Raw genomic sequence first — 22230 nt, 5'->3', positions numbered from 1 at the left:
TTTGAGGGTCCCTTCAATAAATTCCCTCAATTATCCAATTGGGATCATTCCCTCAGCAGAAACTTGCACCTCTTTAGTCGATGGTGTTTGTTTCACAGGATTTTTTATCTCATGAACCTCTGGAGCTTTTCCCGGCGTATGGCTAAATTCTCCGTCTAACAAGCCTTCCACCCTATCCACTATCTTATCAATCCTAGCCTCTTGATTCTGAACATAGTTGGTTAGGCCTTTAATTGCCTTTATCAGATTCACAAGCTGCTCCTCCACAGACGAGGCATCAATTACCATTGCTTGCATGATCACCGGAGATGTTAGAGAGTAACACGGATTATCACATAAGTTGATCTTTGAAGTACTTAGCTTATGTGGTGTAAGTGGAGATGACACATTTGTCGATTGACCATCGCTCTTTGCGCTAGAGTATTTGGAACTAAAATGGTCAAGTAGAGCAAGAGTTTTCTTAAGCGATTCCGCAACACTGCTTCCTCCTTCTGAAGCACTTGTTTGAGACTTTGTTCCTTTTGAGGTTGAAGATCCAAAAACTAGAGCTGGCACGGACGACACTAGATGTGTTTGTTGTCCTAGCAAGCGTGCCTTGATCCTTGTGACAGCTCTTAAACTTCCAAAAGTAACACCAAGGATGCTTTCCACTTCGGCAGAGAACCTTGAATCAGCAGCCTTGGAAGCAGTTGATTGAGAATTGATCTTCTTGGAAGTCATTTCGTTATTCTTAAACTTTGAAGTATGAAAAGTTGAGATGAGAGGTAGAGATCGTCCCACTGGGCGTGCCAGAATTTATTGGACAATAAATTTTGAGACCAAAAAATAAATAATTCGAGATAAGAAAAAATATCGCAACAATCGATTTTATTAATTTCAATGTGAGTGTTACAATCTCTATGAATCCTCTGATTCTCCTTTTCAAATATAAATTCAAGGGCTTGAGGATTAATCTTGAATTTGAACTTGATTTGTTGGACTTGAGGGACTTGATCTTGACTTGTGCTTGAATTCAAGGGCTTTTGAGCTTGTTCTTGAATATTGCGGTCTAAATCTTGAATCTTGATGAACTTGATTTGAATGCCTGGGTTTTTTAGAGAAATTATGACGTTTGATCCACAAGTTTTCTCTTGCTACTTGTTAGAATTCTGGGGTCTGGGGTCCTTTTTCTGAATTATGAGACCCCTATTTATAGTTGTAAGGAAGAGTCATGATGAATATGGACTTCCTTTGACAAATCAGATTTAAGTGATGTGACGCCTTTTATGGGCTTTTATTTCATGGGCCTACTGTATCATTTTGACACGTGTCATGGTCCTATTGGCTCCTTCCCTTGACTTGGCATGCCACGTCATTTAACACGTGTCACTTATTTGGGCCTCTAGAATATGACAATCTCTTGGGCTTATTATAGTGGGCTCATCATTTGTAGCCCAAATTAATGGACTAGCCCAATAAAGATTGGACTTTATTTAAATCCATACATGTTTGGACTTAAATCATTAATTCAATTATATTAATCCGCAAATATTTATTTGAGACTAATATATTTTGAATTTAATATAATCCAAATTTTGTACGGATTTAAATTTAATAAAATTGCATCGCCCACAGTAGAATATAAATTTTTTTTTTTTGGTTTCCCAAGTATCCCCACAATCGGCAGCCGTGAGACTAATCCTCCGTCCCTCGATCAACGCATTTTGCGGTAGGAAACTGACTACAGTATTTGCTCGACAGAATATAAAAATTATATACCCGTCAACAATTAAATAAGATGGAGTTAGAGTTCCTTTTGATATTTCTCTCCTCCTAAAAAGCTGAATTTATGTTACCTTAGTACCAACATGTCATGTCCTTAAAGATTAAAAAAAAAAAAAAAAGATTAAATAATTTAGAAATTCAGAAAAAATACTACTACTATATTTTTGTGACAAGCTAGTAATGAAAGCAACAGACTTGTCTATCATATTCAATATTTATAGGAGGTACTTCGTTTATCTCAATTTATATAATATATTTAAGATTATGAAAGTTAATTTTTTTTTATTTTTATCTTCCATTCAAATATGAAATTCTTTTGATTTTTAAAAAATAATTTACATATTAAAAAATTAAATAAAAAATAAATATGAGTCATAAGAACTAACGATATACAATATTTAAGGTATACATATAAATTATAAATTATAGTAATTTTTTTGAACTCTCCAAATTCAAATTATATTACATGAATTAGAACAAAAGGGTGAGAAAAAGCTAAAAAACATAAAGCAAAAATACCAAGTTGGAAAATGAAAGAAAAGCATTGGTGAGAAGAGGTGGTCCAATTTTTCCAATGAAGAAAAATCCAAAATTAGCAAAAAGAAGGACTTATTAAAATGGTTAATGATAACAATGTGCCGGAATATTACAAAGTAGATTCCGGGCCGGCCAGCCTAATTAAACAACAATCTCACCACCATGTGAAAGTATTTTCTCCTGTCAATAATATTTGCTCATTATTAATTTAATATATATATTAAGAAATAATAAACAATTAAAATAATTTATTATTTTTTATTTAAATTATTTTATTTTTAATCGAGAGTCTATAAAAAATAAATCGAGAGTTTATAAAAAATAATCTTCATATTTTATTTAAAGTAATGGTATGACCTGCATACACTTATCCTCTTCAGATTTTACTTTATGAGAATATAGTGAATATGTTATATTACCTTTTGATAAAATAAATTGAATACTTTGACTAAGTAATAAATTTAATATCAAAGGTGAAATAGATGAGAAAGAATATATTGCTTTTAAATCAAATAAGTATTATTGAACATATATATTTTTGGTACGATAGATAAGTATTAGTATTAAACAATGGGAATTGTAAATGTTCCTTCTTTCTTAATCAGCATCTCCAATTCAAGTTCCAAATGTGGAATTTCTTTTAGTAAAGAGCATTTTACCCTTTGATGTAAATTTTAATTATCAAATTTTAATATTGATTTTAAGCCAAGAATTTATCGGAAACAGCCTCTCTATGTAGCAATATGAATTGCGTATACTCTACCCTCTTTAGACCCCCACTTGATAAAAATACACTTGATGTATTATTATTGTTGATATTGGAAAAAGAAAAATTAAACAACATTGTCTTTCTCAACTTGGGCAGTCTCCGCGGTCAGCTAAATCCTGCCCGCGATCAGCTTTATATTAATTCATTTAGAACCCCCTTAGTTTTCTCCTATGATAAACTTTCTCCTCAATAAATTCAACAAATTCAAAAAAAAATCACTTTGTACTAAGAGAGTGAAGAATTCGAAGATCGAGGAGGACGTATCTGCTATTTTTTCTGTAAGTAGCTTGTATTTTGAAGGAATTGATCTTATTCTTTGAGCTCGTTTGTGGGTATTTCTCAAATTTTGTTGATTTTATTTTTGTTTTGTCAATTTCTTGATTTTGTGTTGTGTTGTGTAGTGGAGGGGTGTAAAGATTGAATTTTTATTTTTTAATTTGATGAATTATTTGGGGTTTTAGATGTGTAACTTAGGGTTATGGTAGATTACTTGAGTTGACTACTTTTTTGTGATAACCGTGGTGTCCGGGCCAACAACAGATATTAGGTAACTCTGACTTGAGTTTGATACATGGGGTGAGTTAAGTAGCTGGTGAAAATTACAAGGGTAGTTGTAATTTTGAATTTGTCACATATTGAAATTTGGGGTGGTTGTTGTTGTATATACCTCTATCTCCAAAGGTAGGGGTAAGGTCTGCGTACACTATCTTTTCCGGACCTCACTTGTGGAATTACACTGGATATGTTATTGTCGTCGTTCTTGTATATTCCTCTACTACAATTACAAGAATCACTATGCCTCAATTTCAAACTAATTTTGTGTTGGGATGAGCTCATCTCATTTCAATACTCAACTTCGGAGAAGAAGGTGAAAGGCTCATCAACATTAATTCGTGTTAAGCTGAAATGCTATATATGATACCAGGGGTGACTTGACTAGCTGGTGAAATCACTAGTTGTAAGTTATAAATTTTTAGCTCATTTGAAACCTGGGAGTGTTAGTTTCGATAAAACTCTCTAGTTTCTGAATTTACTAGTAAAGTGAAATAGATATGTAGAGCATAATGAGCATACTCACTGAAGAACAGTGAACTGCAGTCCTAAGAAGCTAAGAAGAAAAAGATTAGCTTTTGAATTGAGCTACACAGATGGAGTAAGACGAGAGAAATGAGGGGAGAGAGTATTATTGATCTGATCATGAATGAGCTAGCTTATATCCTTAACCTCGTTTTTTTTTTTGGTTTAAGTAATTAATTTCATTAAAGAAGGGCAAAAAGGCGAAGTATATCGTTAACCTCCGTTAGCCATCCTTTAACAACCTTAACAGCCTTATTAACAAGCTATCTCTCAACTAGCTCAATGACTACTGTGCCCCTTAAATCTTCTTATGGACTATTATGCCCGTGTCTATTTACTATTATAATCTGCATATAACATTCAGATTGAGTCATAGTTATCATTGTTGTCAAAACTAGGGAATTTCATACTTGTACACTACTATAGACTTGTCAATTTTGGAGTACAAGGGCGAAGTTGGATAGAAACAGTGGACTCAGGATTTTAAAGTCATGGATTCTCGACTGGCTTTGCTAGAGTTTCCATAGGCACAAAGTAATAGTGTATCTATTTGAAATTTGATGGTGAAAATATTTAACAAAGTATAGTGTGAAATTTGATGGTAAAAATATTTAACAAGTAAACTATACTTAATATTATAGCTAAAAAGATTCTTTTCACAATTGTCCTTGGCGTTAGCCATTTACATATTTAAAAAACATAAATGGTATCATCATTACTTACACGGAATTAAGTTCCAAAATCAAAATCCATCGCAAAATTATTAGATTTAGATTAATATAACTTGGGAGTTCCTAAAGTTACAAAAAAGAATTTACAACAACAACAACATACCCAATGTAATCCCACAAGTGGGGTCTAGGAGAGATAGGATGTACGCGGACCTTACCTCTACCTTTTTTCCGGTGGAGAGGCTCCTTGCAGAAAATGATCTGTACTAGAAATCAAATAGAAAAAATGCGAGGAAGGGGGATCACCTCGGCGGAAAAGCCAACTGCTGGGACCACCGAGAGAGATGAGAAGAAAGTTGAAATTTCATCAGGGAAAAAGATTTCTAACAGAGGAGGAAGAAGGATTTTGTTGAGGAAGACACAGTTTCTCATAGGAAGGGAAAAAGAATTAAAAAAAAGTTGTTTTTGTTTTTGAGCAGAATAGGTGTGGACAAAGAAAGTAAAAAATGGAAATGAGAAACTAAAGAGGAAAACTAGCAAGTAAAAGGAAAGGAAAATAAAAAGCATCAGCTGAAAAAAGACATTGTTCGAGGGGAAATTTGATCCTGCAGCACGAGGAAATGCAGAGCTTCTTCATATGTCTTATTAAGTCTTTGGTTGCTCACTCATGTTTCACTCATGTAAGTCCCCAATCAAAAGCAATTGGTGCTCTAGCCACCACGGAGTTCCATGCATGTCCGTGTAAAATTGAATACTTTTGACGGTTAAGTCAATTTTAGTAAATGATGATTGATGAGTTAATTAAGGTATAGGGGAATTAATTGGTTAGAGAATTGTTATAATAATTGTTAAAAGGGGTATCTGGTGACAGTATTTTTCACATGGAATGAAGGAGAATTGGAGCAATTTCAAGAGGACTAGATCTTTTGCTTCTCTTTGTATCGAATTTCAGGAGTAATGCTCTTTTATTTGTTTTGCTGATTTTGAAATTCTTCTAGTACCTTTGAAGTCTTTGTTTCATGAATGCCTCATTTTTTTGTAGATAAATGAAATGTATCAGCCCAAAGGCGTTCCTACTTCAAGCTTAGCCCACAACAATGTTGCTGTCAATAATCAGTCATTAGACTGTGCCGGCGGCTCAATGGACCCGATCAGTGGAGGCAACAACAATCCTAGTCTTGCCTCAAAGCAACGTCTGCGTTGGACCAATGAGCTTCATGAACGATTTGTTGATGCTGTAGCACAACTTGGCGGCCCGGATAGTAAGTTTCTGGACTTCCACTTTGTTCAGTCTCCTTCCACACACACCCCCGTGACACGCACGCACACACACAAATCTCTCTCGCCTATGGACCACAACGGCTATGTCAGAGCTGCGTATGCTGAAGGGCATCAGTTGAACACCCTTCGCAGGCAAAATATACAACGCATCTAGTCAAATATTATTTTTTGTACATATATATTAATTCTTAAACACCCTTAACAAAATTTTGGACGTGGCCGCTGACTCAGGTGCACAAAGATGCTTGCGCGCAAGCATATACAAATCATAAATAACCGAAGGTAGATTGCTACATAAATGCGACCGTTCTCCCAATAATCAAGGGGGTCAATTTTTACTTGACCCCACTATTGATTATCCTTCCATATATTTTGCTCAAGCCTTAGATTTATGCAACATATAGGGAAAAAGGGAAATGACAGCTTTATGTATTTTTTTGGTAATAAACTGTAAATATTACCATACAAACCAAAAACGAATACACCTAAAAAGCGCTTGATGCCTTGACCACCTCCTAGGAAGGGTGCCAAGACAGGAAAACCTCAAGAACTAGTTACAAAGTTTCTCAGTTAGCCAATTACATTTCCTAGTTTTGCTTTGATCTTTGCAATTGGAGTTATATAATCAAACTATGGTAAATCTGCAAGGTGCTATAAGTTACAATTTGTATGTTTTTGTAATATGTGTATCTTCCATCATCAGTTGATCATTAAATTATCTAGATTTGACAACTGTAATTACTAATACACCTTTTCATATGTACTATTTTTCCTTTTCTGAACGTTCCAGAACGTCTGACAATTCAACTAAAAGTATTACTACTTTATGTAACCACTTCAAGTTTCTAGAATTCATATATATTTAAGTTACAAAAATTTAAGCTTTAATGTTGATGATTTCTCTTTCAAACTAAATTCTCAGCTGTTGATAACATTTAGTCACTGTAACTACCACTTATATAACATATAAGTCCCCTATCTTACACGCCATGCCAGTCAAACAATGTTTTAAAAAAAAGGACGGAGGGAGTAATAACTCTTTGAGATGTGTCAAATGTATCCAGTATCTCCTTGTGTTTATATGTGGTGTAGGGGCCGTACTTTGGATTTTTTGGCCTTCATACTGTAACTTCTGCCCTGTTAGGACCTCTTGTACTTTTGTTGTACCTCGCTGGTACTTTTCATTAATAAAATTACCTTTCCTTATAATAACAAATTCTAAGATTCTTTTCTATGGTCCAGGAGCTACACCGAAAGGTGTTCTTAGAGTCATGGGTGTACAAGGGCTAACCATTTACCATGTAAAAAGCCATTTACAGGTATACATGCACTAGGTTTGTACAACTTATCTTTCTGGGATGTGTTCTTGTAACTGATTTGCGTTTATTTTCCTGTTGATTCAGAAATATCGACTTGCTAAATATCTTCCAGATTCCTCATCTGATGGTAGGTTCTGATGGAATTCAAAATCGTCATGGTCGTTTTCTTCTTATAGTTTGAATCTAGCTTGATTATTTGAATATGTGCTGAGTTTGGTTCTTCTCCGGTAATGCTAACTTCCTGATGTGTCTTCGTCTTGTGATTGCAAGGGAAAAACTCTGATAAGAAAGAACCAAGAGATATGCTTTCAAGTTTGGATGGTTCATCGTGAGTAGATTTTCCTTGCTGCTTGTCTAGATCTCTTCTGAATGCTCATTAGCTGAGAATGCATCTCCACTAGTCTTGTTTCTAAAATGACCATTTAGACAGTTTTTGTTTGAAAAATATAAGTGGTTTGTATTTTTAAGGATCTTAAATATTTGACCTGAGAGAAAATTGTTTGTTAACAGAGGAGTGGAAATCACTACGGCTCTAAAGCTGCAGATGGAGGTGCAAAAGAGACTGCATGAGCAACTGGAGGTATGTTTTTTTAGTGCCTTTTAGATAATTGGTATGGCTATAGTCCCCAGGAAGTATTTCATTGACAGATAAATAAAGGTGGAGAAGAGTTTACTTTTGCTGCTTGTGTAGCAAGAATGTTCCTTCTTTTGTCCTATGGGGAAAAAGTCTTTTAAACGTTGCAAAAATAATAAGCAAATGATAACCACCAACTTCTAATTTTTGCCTTAAAACTTCTGTTTTTAACATGCCGCTTAAACAAAGACCGGTGGGAAACTTTTTCATCGTTTACTTACCTTGTCTGAAGAAAATTTGGATGTATCTCTGAGTATGCTGAGTCTCTTAAAATGTGGGCTTATATCCATGCTAGTCATGAAAGCAGAGCCACCGTACTAGCGTGATGTACACTGTCTTTGCATTGTAGATGAAATGGAATAATGTAACAGAAAGTATACAACTTCCCTTGTTTTCTAGTGGTGAAGATACTAACCCTCCATTATGTCAATGGTTCTAAGCTCTTAAGAAGAGGAATGATGCCAAAAAGAAAAAAAAATTCTTAAAATATGAAGAATAATGCAAAAAATGTAACAGAGATTATCTTTTTTATTGTTTAACAATATTCTATGTTAGAGGATCAAACTCCCATATGTGTGACCATTTTCAGGCAGTGTTGGACATGCGCATCGGCACAGATAACAAACATAGTGTCCATACATTATAGACTAGCTTTTTAGAAAAAATAAAAATAAAAGACATTATAGACTAGCTTCATTATGCTCAAATACATTTCTTAGTAACTGGCAAAATTTATCTATCTATTGTTTCACCAATTAATTTACCATTCTTTATGATTTGGACCAGAATTCAACTAAAATAAATTAAATTCATCTTTACTTCTCCTGAGTTTGGTAAGCATACAATCCTGCATGAAGGACTGCCGTTAATAAAGTCCTGCAAAAGTTTTATGCTTGTGAGTAAGCGGTAACACCCTCTATTTTCTACATTAATAGGTCCAAAAACAGCTACAACTTAGAATAGAAGCCCAAGGTAAGTATTTGAAGAAGATAATCGAAGAACAACAGCGGCTCAGTGGAGTTCTTTCAGAAGTCCCTGGTTCTGGGGTCACTGCTCCCCCAACTGGTGACAATGGCCCAGAATCTGATAACAGGACTGATCCAGGGACTCCTGCACCATCATCTGAGTCTCCTCATGTTGATAAGCCTGTAAAAGCACATGCCCTAACAAAGAGCCTTTCTATGGATGAATCGTTCTCCTCGCATCATGAGCCACTCAGTCCAGATTCTGATTTCCATGAAACTTCGCCTATAGAGAGCCCTAACGGTGAGAGGTCATCAAAGAAACAAAGAGTGGGCACAAGTGCAGCATTCACAAAAGACAACATGGCACTTCCACATCAGATATTGGAATCAAGCTTGAGCTCACCTTACCAGCAACCACATTCAGCTTTTATGACGAGGGACCAATTTAATTTTACATCAGGATTATCTCTTGGCATCGATGATCAGAAAGTTTCTGGTAGCAACATCTAGTTATTTGATGCCCAGCATGCTGCTTGTGCAACATGACTTCAATTCATCTAATCGTGTAACCTTTTAATATATATGTTACTCATTTGGTCACAGATACCGCTTGGTTTTTAATGTGTTAGGTTTAAGTTGCTCTTTTATCTCCAGAGTCTATGGGCTTAACCACTTTATGATAATATAGGTGCAGCTTTTATTTATTGCTATATTGAATGTTCTGTGTTCCGTACAGGCTAGTTTGCGCTTGAGGCTAGTAGTTCTGTTTTATTGAAAATCTGCAGTCTGTCTACACGGCTTATGTCATTGCCAATGATGTGGGACTGCTACTAATATGCTGGTGGTAGTTTTATGTCATTCCTGCTGGACCAGTGTCTAAGCTAGGAATTTCAGCTAAGGGTGTTCAAGGCTTAATATCTATGTATGAGAAGTAATTTGTGCCCAGTACACACAGTAGGGTATTTGCCGCTCATTACCTTTGTAATAGTTTGTATGCAACGACTCAATGTTGCAGGTAGCTCCTTTGTAACTGAATCTGCCTATATGTTTTGTGAGTAGTGTTGATATTTGGTGAAAATTACAAATGTATATTCCTTGTTTCTTGTTTATGATTCACCCCTTCATTTGTCGCATTTCTCATCTCTTCTTATCTATATTGCGAGGATTTCACCAACATGGGTTGTGGTGCAGTGGATGGGGTTGTTCCATCCTTAATCAGAGGTTGAGGGTTCGACCCTGGGTATGGAGAAAACTTTGTTGGGAGTGCTGCCACCTTAATGGGTCTTGCAACGTGCGATCCGGATTAGTCGAGGCTCCAATGCGGGCACCGGATGGGAAATCAAAAAAAATTAAAAAATTCTGAGGATTTCATCATGAAATTGATTAGTGTTATGCTGGCTGCTTGCCTACTATAATCCTTCTCCTTTATCCGCGAGCTTGAGTGTGCAACATAAGCAGACTCACACATAAGACTTATTTGTCATCTCTTTGCAACTCTGCCAAAGTGCGCGCTACAAGTCATTGTTGATCCCAAGTGCAGATATGACAGGTGTGACTATCAATCACAACTAGCGTAGAATAAGTGTGAAGCTTCCCTTAGTAATATATAAGATGATTAATGACTTTTTAGCTCTTGTAAAAGCTTAGTCAAGGAATATTAAATTCCATGACACATGAGAGATCCTCTGAGGATCATATAACCTGATCAAGCCTTATTACATAGTAGTAGTAAATATTTAATTAACTTAGCTAGTCCACATGGACAGCTAATAATCAGTTCCCGTACAAATGAGGTCACCATTCTCTTTGAAAAGTTTGCAATTTCCAGGTAAAGTGCAACAGTTATCACAATAGGATTCAATTAACTTATGTCGTCCATGGTGAGTTGGGCAAACCATTCAGGCTGCATCACTGATGCAATCCCTAGGACATGACTTTTCATCATCTGCCGCAGTTGCCACATTGCAGCTTTCTAGTGCAAGTGTTCCTACAAAAGCACACCCAAAAATACTTACCTACATGGAATGTTTGTACCAAACTATCAACACAACAACAACAAATTCAGTGTACTCGTGTAAGGGAATCTAGAGGGACAGGTGCTACCTTTATGGGATAGAGAGGTATTTTCTATTGACCCTCGCCGACCCTCCTCTTTTATTAGAAATCGAGAGAAAATTCTGCACCAACTAATAACATTAACCATAATTATTAAAAATGTTAAAGGGACAATACTCGTCACTTAACCCGTCGTCTTGTGATTAATGTGTACGTAAAAGATACATGTCTTACATTATGCAAATGCCAATTTTACCACCTCGATACACGTAACTTATGATATAAGTATATAATACTGATGATGTAAAAATAAAATTATATTATACTTTCTTCATTTATCTTTATCTGTCACTATATTAAAAATAAATGTTCAATAATACTTATTCAATTTAAAAAGTCAATAGATAATTTATCCCTTTCTACCCATTTTACCTCCACTATTAAATATATTCATCATTCCATGTATTTTTCAAGGTATTGAACTTATTATATTTAAACAATTATATAGTAAATTAACATATTATTTATTGTTTCTCAACTTAAGTGGACCAGTATTGGTGGATGGATGAGTACCCTCCGTCTTAATTTACTAGGCATATTTGCTTTTTGCACGACTCTTAAGGATAAATTAATAAGATTAGATGAATCTTATTCAATTAATATAGGTATAATTGTAAAAAAAGAATGATTAATTATTTCTTAAATTTTTAAACAATTTTTTTTAACATATCTGGCAGGTAATTTGAGTCAGAGGCAGCATTTATGAGTGTATTTTAATTCTTGTTTTAATAAGTTATCAACCTCACTTTTCAGTTTTCAGATTACTAATCTTCTTTACTAGGAGCCGGAGGTACGTACAAAAAAATTGTTTTTACACTATCTTAGGCCCTGTTTGGTCATGAAAATCATAATTTTTCGAAGTTGGAGTTGAAGTTGAAGTTGAAGTTGAAGTTAGAGTTGGAGTTGTGTTTGGCCATTAATAGAAATTAAAGTTGTTTTTGAAATTTTGTGAGAGAAGTACGAGTGAAAAAAGAGAAAACAAGTAAAACTTGTTTTTACTATTTCAAATACAATTTCGGAATTGTATTTGAAATTTTCATGGCCAAACGCATCTTGTTTTCACCTTTTTCACTAAAGTGAAATAATTTTTCGAAAAAAATAAAATAATTTTCTGAGAATCTCTCCTAGATACCCTTTCTCACAAATGTAATGGACCCTCCTCTGCATCCACTATCAGTTGAGATGATGGAAATAGCGAAAACTATGGAAGCCCTAAGGGAAAACAACAGGGAAATAGAGAAACTCCTGGGATCACTAAAGGTCCCAAGAGTAGAAGTCATACTTTTAGGAAAGTTCATCTCTCAAACCTTTGAGGACCTTATCAGCGAACTACTGATTGTTCTCCTCCCCTCGGAACTAAATAAGTTTGATCTGCAAGTCAATCTCCCAGGTTTAAACATCTTCTACTCAGCCAAGATAACCCCAATTTCCAAAAAGAAAAGGAACCGGTATCAATTCCCCCCTCCCACTCTGAACAAGGGGAAAAGAGTTATGGAATCAATCAATCTGCCAACCCCTCGTCATAATGACATCAATAATATGGAATGCTAGAGGGGCGAATAATCTTGAGTTCAGAAGGCATTGTCAATCCATGATCAGCATCCATAGATCCTCCTTGCTTGCCCTTCTAGAGACCAGAATGGCTGACCACAAAGCCATTGCGGAAACTGTAGGCTTCAACAGTCAAATCAAATTCCCAGCTACTGGTTGCTCTGGGGGCATTGTTATCATGTGGGATAACTCTATCCTGGCATCCAAAATATTGTTATTTTCCCTCGAGGCATCCATGTAGCAGTGAAGGTAATTAACCCTCATTCTTCTTGGTACTTTAGTGCTATTTACGTCAGTAACAACTTTGAAGTTAGGAAAAGTTTATGGGCTAACCTTATTGATTTTGGTAATTCCATTGCTATTGACTCTCATAATCCCTAGATTATATGAGGTGATTTCAATGAGGTCCTTAAAGCCTCTGAAAAAATTGGTGGTAATAGTATCAACATTATTAGAGCCTCTGTCTTTCCTGATTGCATTAATAGTTGTAACCTCGTAGATCTAAGTTTTCAAAGGTAGAAAATATACCTGGTCCAACAAAAGGTATAGGAATAAAAGGGGGCTCATTCTTGAAAGATTGAAAAGATCCCTAGCTAATAAGGCTTGGATTCATCTTTTCTCAGAAGCCTCTATCATCCATCTCCCCAGAACCTATTCCGACCACTGTACTCTTCACCTGAAACTTGATAAATCTCCCAACGTCTAGGAGAAACCTTTCAAAGTTTAATTCATGTGGTGCTCCCACCCGAGCTTCATCCATCTTGTTCAGAACTCTTTCACCCCTGATGTTCCTCTTACTGATGCCATTTCTACTTTTGAATCCCAGGTGAAAACCTGGAATAGAGAGACCTTTGGGAATATCTTTGAAAAAAAAAGGAATAGAATCCTTGCTATATTATCTGGCATCCAAAATTTCCCCCACCACCACTCCAGTTTCTTTTTCCGTGACCTGGAAAGGGTCCTCATTAAAGAATTTGGGGCCATTCTTAAACAAGATCAAGATTTTGGAAAACTTAAATTCAGAATCAATTGGCTTGCTGAATGGGACTCAAATACTACATTTTTTCACACCTCTACTCTCAATAAGAGAAGAAGGAATAAGATTAATGCAATCAAGGAAGGTAGGGGGAATTGAATCTACTCTACTGAGGCCATCCACAACCACATTCTTTATTTCTACACTAATCTCTTGAGGACTGACCACCCCCCCTTACCTGTATTGTTAATTGAACTCTTCTTCTAGAGGTTCCATCAGTAAAGAGGACCATGAAGTTTGGATAACATCCCTTTGCCTGAAGATATTAACAGAACCATTTTCTCCTTCAAACCTTATAAGACCCCTAGTTCGGATGGTATTTACTCCTTTATGTACCACAGGTACTGAAATATTATGAGTCAATCTGTTATCCAGTTCTGTGTTAACACTTTCACTACTGGCAGGATGGAAGCTAAGGTCAATTCCACATACCTCTACCTCATCCCTAAATGCCCCAATACCAGTAATATTAGGAACTTCAGGCCGATTGGCCTATGTAAGACTAAATACAAGCTAATCACAAAAATCATAGCTTCAAGGCTCAAGCCCCATCTAGCTACGATTATCAGTAACTCTCAGGGCAGTTTCTTCCCAATTGGACGACTTCAAATAATGCCATCATTATCCAATAAGTCATCTCCCACTTCCAAAAAATAAGGGGCAAACAGGCTAATATGGTCTTAAACAATCCTTTGATAGGCTTGAATGGTCCTTCATCAGACAAACTTTACACTTCTTCAATGTCCCTACCAAGCTCAGCTACCTTATTATGTTTTATGTCTCTTCCTCCAACATATCTACCTTAATTAATGGTTTAAGAATTGAATTCTTCTATTCCAGCAGAGGTATAAAACAAGGGGACCCCCTATCCCTTTGCCTCTTTATAATGTGCATGGAGCTCTTTTCTAAGAGAATTGATCATGGGGTGTATATTATTCACTGGAAACCCATTTCCCCCTGCACCAAGGTTTCTAAATTCTCCCACATCTTCTTTGCTAATGACCTCACTCTCTTCTTAAAGGTCAATATGAATTATTGCACCATTATTAGTAAGGTCCTTAAATCTTTTTGTCTCCACTCTGGCTAGAAAATCAACCTCTCCAAGTCAAAAGTGATTTTTTCCAAGAACTGCACCCACCAGGAGAAGACCTCCATGGTGAACATCCTCACTATTCAAGCTAGAGAGAATTTTGGGAAGCATCTTGGTTTTCCCATTCACCATTCATCTCCATGTCAAAGGGACTTCCACTTCATGATTGACAATCTCAATAATAGACTAGCTCATTAAAAGATCAAGTTCTTGAACTTCTCAGGTAGGGTCAATCTTGCCAAAACATCTCTCAATAGTATCCTTACTCATGGTATGCAATACTATTCCATCCCTAGTAGAATCCCCTCTTTCATTTATAGAATCCAAAAAAACTTTATCTGGGATTATATTTTGGAGAAAAAGAAAATACACATGGTGAATTGAGATACCATCACCCTTCTAAAAAAGCAAGGGGGACTGGGCCTCCAAAAATCAAGCATAAGAATGACACCATACTTACTAACCTTACTTGGAGGTTTAATCATAACCCTAATTGTCTTTGGGCTCGGGTTCTTAGGAATAAATATGGTAACTCCAAGCTAATTGTAAGCCCTTATCCTCTAAAACCTGGAAGAACATCTCCCAGGGATGAAAGTACTGCCTAAAAGGTGCACACTGGATTGTCCACAATGGGAACACTATTAATTTTTGGTATGACAGGTGGATCCCCAACAGGGAACCTCTTAGATGCCAAATTCAAGGTCCTCTCAGCCTGACACAGTCCATCACCAAGGTCTCTGAGGTCTGGAATGATGGTGATTGGTTGTTCTCTGATCTTCCTTTCCAATTACACCATTCTACTATTGTAGACATTTTAGATTCCTTTACTCATAACCCCAGGATCCACTCTGATTACCTTACCTGGGGGCTAACTGGCAATGGTACTTTCTCTAGTAGTACTGCTTATTCCCTCATTTCAAAATTTGAAGCCAAGTCCAGAACTCCCTCAGACGGAAGCTTCCTTTGGCCCTGATAGACTAATTGCCCTTCAAAGATTAAGACCTTCCTTTGGTTAGCCCAACATAATAGATTACCCATTAAGGCTAACCTTTTTAACTTGGGTCTCTCGGTCAGTCCTAACTGTGACTTTTGCAACCATCATCTTGAGGATATCCCCCACATTTTTTTGAATGCCTTACCAGCCAGGAACTCTGGCATACCCTCCTCACTAGAGGTAATAATGCTATTTAACATTGCTCTCTCAAATTTCTACCTTATAAAATGATCCCACACATGGTTGAAACTGAGATATAAAAGGTCTAACAACCTCTTGGAATGGCATGACATTATCCCTCTTTGTCTCTGGGCTATCTGGAAGAATAGAAATATGAACCTAATCGAGAACAAAAAGGTCAAGCCCTCCTTCAAACATGGTACTCTGATGTAATTAAGTACAACCATCTTGTTGGCAATCCCTCCTTCAGTCCTAGATACTTAGATATCAATGTCCGTTGGAACCCTCCTCCCATGGCTACTATAAGCTTAACAATGATGGCTTGTGTCTTGAAAATCCGGGTAAGGGAGGTATAAGAGGTCTGATCTGGAATGCTATGGGGGCTGGGTTCTTGGCTTCTCGAAAGGCTTTCATAACACCACCAACAACTACATAAAGCTTATCACGCTTAAAGAAGGCCTTAAGTTGGTGGAAACTTACCACCTCATGCTGGTGGAAATCAATATCGACTCCATAGATGTAATTTCAATGTTGTCCTATGGAAACTTTTGGTATAATTCTATTATTGATGAATGCAAGTCAAGTCTAAGAAGAGTAGGAAGCCTAGCAGTGGTGCACTGCTTTAGGGAACAAAATAGTGTGGCTGATGCTTTAGCAAAGAAGGGTGTTGATTCTGCAGTGGAATTTGGGATTCACTCCTTTTGAAGTTTCACCAATGTGTGTGCAACAACCTTTATGGGCAGACATAGTTGGAACTCTTTTTGTTAGATGAATTAAACATCCTCCAGATTGCTTAATGGATAACTCCACCAGATGTTTTGTCCTTAATCCTGACTGATCTAGTTAGTACTATATTTATTTTATTTAATTAATTGAATGCATCCTCATTAAACAAAAATAATAATAATTTGTCTTTAAAAATAAAGAAAATAACTTGTTATAACCCTTAAGTACACTGACAATGTAAGAATTAATTCATTCCACTATCGATGTATATAACTTAAATCCTGAATGTTAGTCTTAGGATCCTACCTTTCATTCTATATTTCATGTAACATGTAATCAATGGAAAAGGGCCTAGAATGCCCTTCAACTATGTAAAATGGTGTAAAAATGCCCCCCATCTATTTATTAGGCCTAAAATGCCCTTTTCATTTACCTATTGGGCCTAAAATGTCCTTCTCACCAACCTTTTGGACCAAACATATTTTTTTCGTCTACCTACAGGGCCTATTTTACTCTTTTATTTAGGCAAATTACATGAAAATGTTATCTTTAAAACTTAATTACATAAATACTATTGCTTTTTCAATATTACAAAAATAAAAGTTTTTTTTTACATATATAGCTATTTAAAAAAAATCAGAAAAGATAATTATAATTTCTAATTTAATGCTGTAACTAATTATCAATTCACCTTAATTTAAGAGATATACTTCCAATCTTCAAATTAAAAATGGAAAAGATAATCCCTGTTTTTAAATCTTTCTCTCTCTTATATTCAAAATTTAAATATTTTTAAATAAACTAAGTATTTCATTATTTGCTCGTGTGTGTTTCATTTTGTTTTTGTGTATGTTAATCATCTAGTATTTTTATTATTGTGTATTTTTAATTCTAATGTAACGGGTTAACCATAATTTTTTATGGATAAATATTTATGGAATAAAAATCATTATGTTGGAAGTACAAATATACCATGTATTTTTGTTTTATAAATATAATTTATGTCAAAATCAGATTAATTTATGTGATAAATATTCATGGTATATCTCATTATGTCGGAAATACTTTTCTTGTTAAAAATTATTTATTAAATACAAATTTACATGGTATAAACTTTTTATATCTAAAATATACCATGTATGTTTATGGTATAAATATAATTTACATGGTATAAATATAATTTGCATGGCATAGACATATCATGCATTTTTATGAAATAAATATAACTTGTATAATATACAGGGCCGACTGAACAGCTTAACAAAAAAGGCCATTGCCTTGGGACCCCCAAATTTGGGGGGCTCATTTCTTATAATTATTAAAGTAATTTTTTTTTTTTTTGAAAAAAATTGCTACCTACACATTTATGTAAAATTTTCTATGGAAAAAAGAACGTTAGTCTTATTTTTTGTTTTTTTGGTTATCATTTTTTTTACCTCTTTCTCAATTTTTATTTCTCACTTTCTCTGTTCTTTCTTACTTACTTTATTCCTCTTAAGTTCAAGAGTTCATAGTTGAACAATTCAAAGGCTTAAGATTTTGATAATTTTAACTTGAAGAGAGCATTCAAAAGATATTTTGAAATTAAATCTTTATATTTCTTAAATCGGGAAATATAATTCTAACTTTCTTATAGTACTTTTATTTTTATATTTTTTTTAATTGATATCGTAGATAGTGTTTAGAATATTTGTTAGGATCTTAAAATGCCAATTAAAAAGTATGAATTTGGTCATTTAAAACTTAAAAGAAAAAGAAAATTTGATAATTTGATAACGGAAATGTGAAAAAAAATGAAATAATGTTGAAATAAATAGAATAATACTCTAATCGAGATATTCAATCAAATTAAAAACCTTGATTCATTTCTAAATGTCTATATTGCTTATATAATAATGTTAACAATTCTTGTAACAATCGCTTTCGCGGAAAGAACTTTTTCAAAATTAAAAATTATAAAATCTTATTTAAGATCAACAATATCTCAAGAAAGAATAAGTGGATTGACTATATTATCAATTGAAAAAGAATTGTTCGAAGAGATCGATTATTAAAAAATTATTAACGACTTTGCATCTCAAAAGGATAGAAAAATAGATTTTAAATAAAAAAATATAATTTTTAATTTTTAATAAAAGGCCTCCGATTTTAATTTGGCCTTAGACCTCCAATATGCTTGAGCCGCCCTTGATAATATCATGAATTTTTATGGTATAAATATAGTATATATTTTTATGGAGGCATCCTGAAAGTAGGCATTAAAAATGAAAAACATAAAATTTTGATTTAGTATATCTAAAATGAATGAACAAAGACTTCTATAAAAATAGGCAATAAATAAGAAATATGATAATTTAATATATAATTATATTCTATATATTAGAATGTGTTATAAAAGTAAATATTTTATACGTTATATCTGACAATCACTATGTATATGTAATAATTTTTTAAAAATGACTATTTATGTTTTTTTTATTTATCAGATCAATTTATAATGACAAAAAATTGATATTGTGCACTATTTATTTGGTTAATATTAATAAAAATGATAGAGATTTTATATAGTTTAATAAAGATAAGTTGTGGTATTATATAATTTTTTCTAAAATAAAAGGGTAAAATAGTCCCAATATGTAGATGAAAAGGACATTTTTGACCTAATAGATATACAGAAAGAACATTTTAAACCGAATAGGTAGATCAATCACATTTTTACACCATTTTACATAGTTGAAGGACATTTTAGACCCTTTTCCTTCTAATCAAATAAAAACACAATTTGACATTACGAAAAATCATTTCACTTCCTAAGCTAGCATGCATGACATGTACTGTATATACAAGCACAATCAAGAATAGCCACGATTTGTCCGAGTTGTATCCTATTTCGTTAATTAATTAAACAATAATAAAGCATCACTTTAAGTTTATATAATTTAAGAAAAGAACACAGCTATTATTTGTGATGACACCTAAAAGAAAATTCAAGCTAGGGGAACGAAAAAAAGATCAGGAAGATATGTAGTTTTGTATTTTCAAAATTAGTGAAATGGCTTACCAAACAAAAGGAGGAGAACAAGGAATACAACTTTGTGAATAGCCATATTGTTTTCTTCTAAGTTACTTTACTACTTTGTGAATAAAACATGTTATACTATCAGTCTGTTTATAGCAGAAGAATGATCTAAAGAGAGTAAAAAATGAAACACACCAACATCTGATGATTTTGTTTACTTCCAAAAATGTTTTTTCTCAAAAGTATCAACTGTAGCCTCTAAGACATCATATTTCTTCATCTTTCCATAATTGAGGTGTTTTGTAGTTTTCAGGAATAATTACTAGTACTAGTAGTAGGGTAACATCAGGAAAAAGATTTAGTCTTAAGCTTCTAAAATAACAAATAATTTAAGATAATTATTTTTAAAAGAGATAATACCCTATTACCCTTACCCTTGAACTATACCCAAAACGGCAGAGACACACCTCAACTTAAAGGGGATCCTATTACCCTGAACTAATTAAAAGTGAAATTTTGACACCCTTAGTGCCTATGTGGCACAACACATTGAAGTGTCCACGTAGGCACACGTGTGTGTCACGGAGGCACTAAGGATGTCAAAATTACACTTTTAATTAGTTCAGGGGTAATAGGACACCCTTGGCCAACTCAACTAATATGAAATGGAGGGAGTAGAATACTCTCTCCTTTAGCCATAAACTCGAGACGAGAAACTCAACTCATCTCTCTTTCCCTTCTTTATTTTCAATTCTCTTTGTTTCCTTTTTCCTCTCTTTTCTCTCTTCTTTCGGATAAGGATCCTTTCAGATCTCAACCTATCAATATCTTTTCTTGACTAAACTGGATGTTCTAATCCCTTTGCTTTTTTGATATTGTAGTTATGGTTCAAGTTGAGGTGTGTCACAGTCATTTTGAATATAATTCAGGGGAATAATAGGGTATTTTCTCTTTTTTAAAATTATAATAGTTAATTATTTTGAGACAAAGGAAGTAAAAGTTTGCAAGAATTAATTCTTCTGCTGTGAACGTTAGGTTGAAAGTACTATTACAATTTACAGCAATGACTTAACAATATCCACATGTTTCTCACGTGGACTTTAATTTATTAACCATGAGCGGAAAATTTTCTTTTACGTAATCACTAACAGGTTGTCGATTTTATTTATTCATTGCACTTATTATGTATATTTACTAGCAAGTAGTATCTTTAGTGTAACTCTTTTTTTACACGGTGGTCGTTTGGTGTGAGGTATAAGGTATAATAATTTCGAAATAAAATGCAGAATTATTTTTCGCGTTAGGTTGGAGGTACAACTTAATCCCGGAATTATTTATCCTACCATTTATAACATAGTGATGAAATAAATCATCTCATATATATGATAGAATTACTAATTTCGAGATAACTAATATCAAAATTAATTATTCCAGGATAACTCTTTTCCAACCAAACAACCCTAGGCTTACTCCTAACTTATACTCCAGTTACCAAATTTGGACAAGACACAGTTGAAGAATAGACCATGACTTTCCTTTCTTTTATTTATTTCCCTCATTACTTATTAGCAATAGCATGCAGCACTTTGATGTTCTTTTTCTTTGAAATAATGCACAATGAGAAAGTTATATTTCCACTTTCACTTGTCATATTCATTTGGTTGTACAAGTCAAAAGAGTAGTTATTAAGTGTACGTCAATTAATTAAAGTGGTCACGATTCATGAGATGGTGCAAACAACTATTGCTGTTGGTTGTACATATGTCAACCAAAAAATAAAAGATAGTATTATTAGCATATGTTAAAAAAGATCTTTTTTTTCTCACAAACAAACTTTATCATATGAAATATGTATATATTATGACAAGAAAGGATTGCTCAGACGATAAACACTCATACCTCTAATTTTAAGATTGTGGATTTGAATCGTCAAGGAAGCAAAAAAGATAGAAACTCCCGCGGAGTCCTAAGGAGCGGTAGAAAATAAAAAATCTTATTACACATTTGTTTTCGAGGACTTCACTACTTAGGATGTGTTGGGTAGGAAATTTCTTCCTGTTCGGTTGGTCAAAAGTTTTGAAAACCGTTTTCACTAAAAAAATAAGTTTTTTAAAAATGAGGGAAATGGCTTCCCTTGTGTGGAAGTAGGGAAAATAAGTTTTACAAATTACATTCCACATTGATAATGTCCTCTCCATCCTCCATCACACTCATTTTCACCCACCCCTAGCCTCTATCCCCACCATCCACAATCCCTACCTCCCCACCCCTCCACCTCATATTTATAATGTTTCTCTAGTCGAATATATAAAAATATTAATACTTTTAGGATAATATTTTTTGCATACATACTGAAAATAAGAAAGTACGTAGGTAAGTCTGAAAAATATTTTCCTCCATACCGAACACATCCTTAACTATTTGTTTAGGTAAGAAAGCCTGCCTCATTTGATCTGTAGCGCAACGCGTGATGGAACTTGCCATTCGGCTGTGAATAAAGTT

The 22230-nt window shown here is 34.3% G+C and overlaps 1 protein-coding gene and 1 long non-coding RNA gene across 2 annotated transcripts; one reads left to right on the top strand and one right to left on the bottom strand.

Moving 5' to 3' along the window:
- Window positions 1-3285: 3285 nt before the first annotated feature.
- LOC107855852 (myb family transcription factor PHL7) lies at window positions 3286-9727 on the top strand (the record flags this gene model as incomplete). Its single annotated transcript, XM_016700860.1, is given in 7 exon segments — window positions 3286-3348; window positions 5861-6080; window positions 7342-7418; window positions 7503-7545; window positions 7689-7746; window positions 7929-7998; window positions 8988-9727. Coding segments are annotated over 7 exon segments (1071 nt in total), but the record flags the coding sequence as incomplete, so codon positions are not given.
- An 890-nt stretch (window positions 9728-10617) lies between these two features.
- Window positions 10618-19836, bottom strand: LOC124899302. Its single transcript, XR_007056588.1, has 2 exons — window positions 19771-19836; window positions 10618-11004 (listed from the first exon to the last, which is right to left on the bottom strand). It is a non-coding gene; the product is annotated as an uncharacterized LOC124899302 (long non-coding RNA).
- Between the last annotated feature and the right edge of the window lie 2394 nt (window positions 19837-22230).

Source organism: Capsicum annuum, chromosome 6 (assembly GCF_002878395.1).
Source record: "Capsicum annuum cultivar UCD-10X-F1 chromosome 6, UCD10Xv1.1, whole genome shotgun sequence".
NCBI lineage: Eukaryota > Viridiplantae > Streptophyta > Magnoliopsida > Solanales > Solanaceae > Capsicum > Capsicum annuum.
This window is presented reverse-complemented; position numbering and strand designations above follow the sequence as displayed.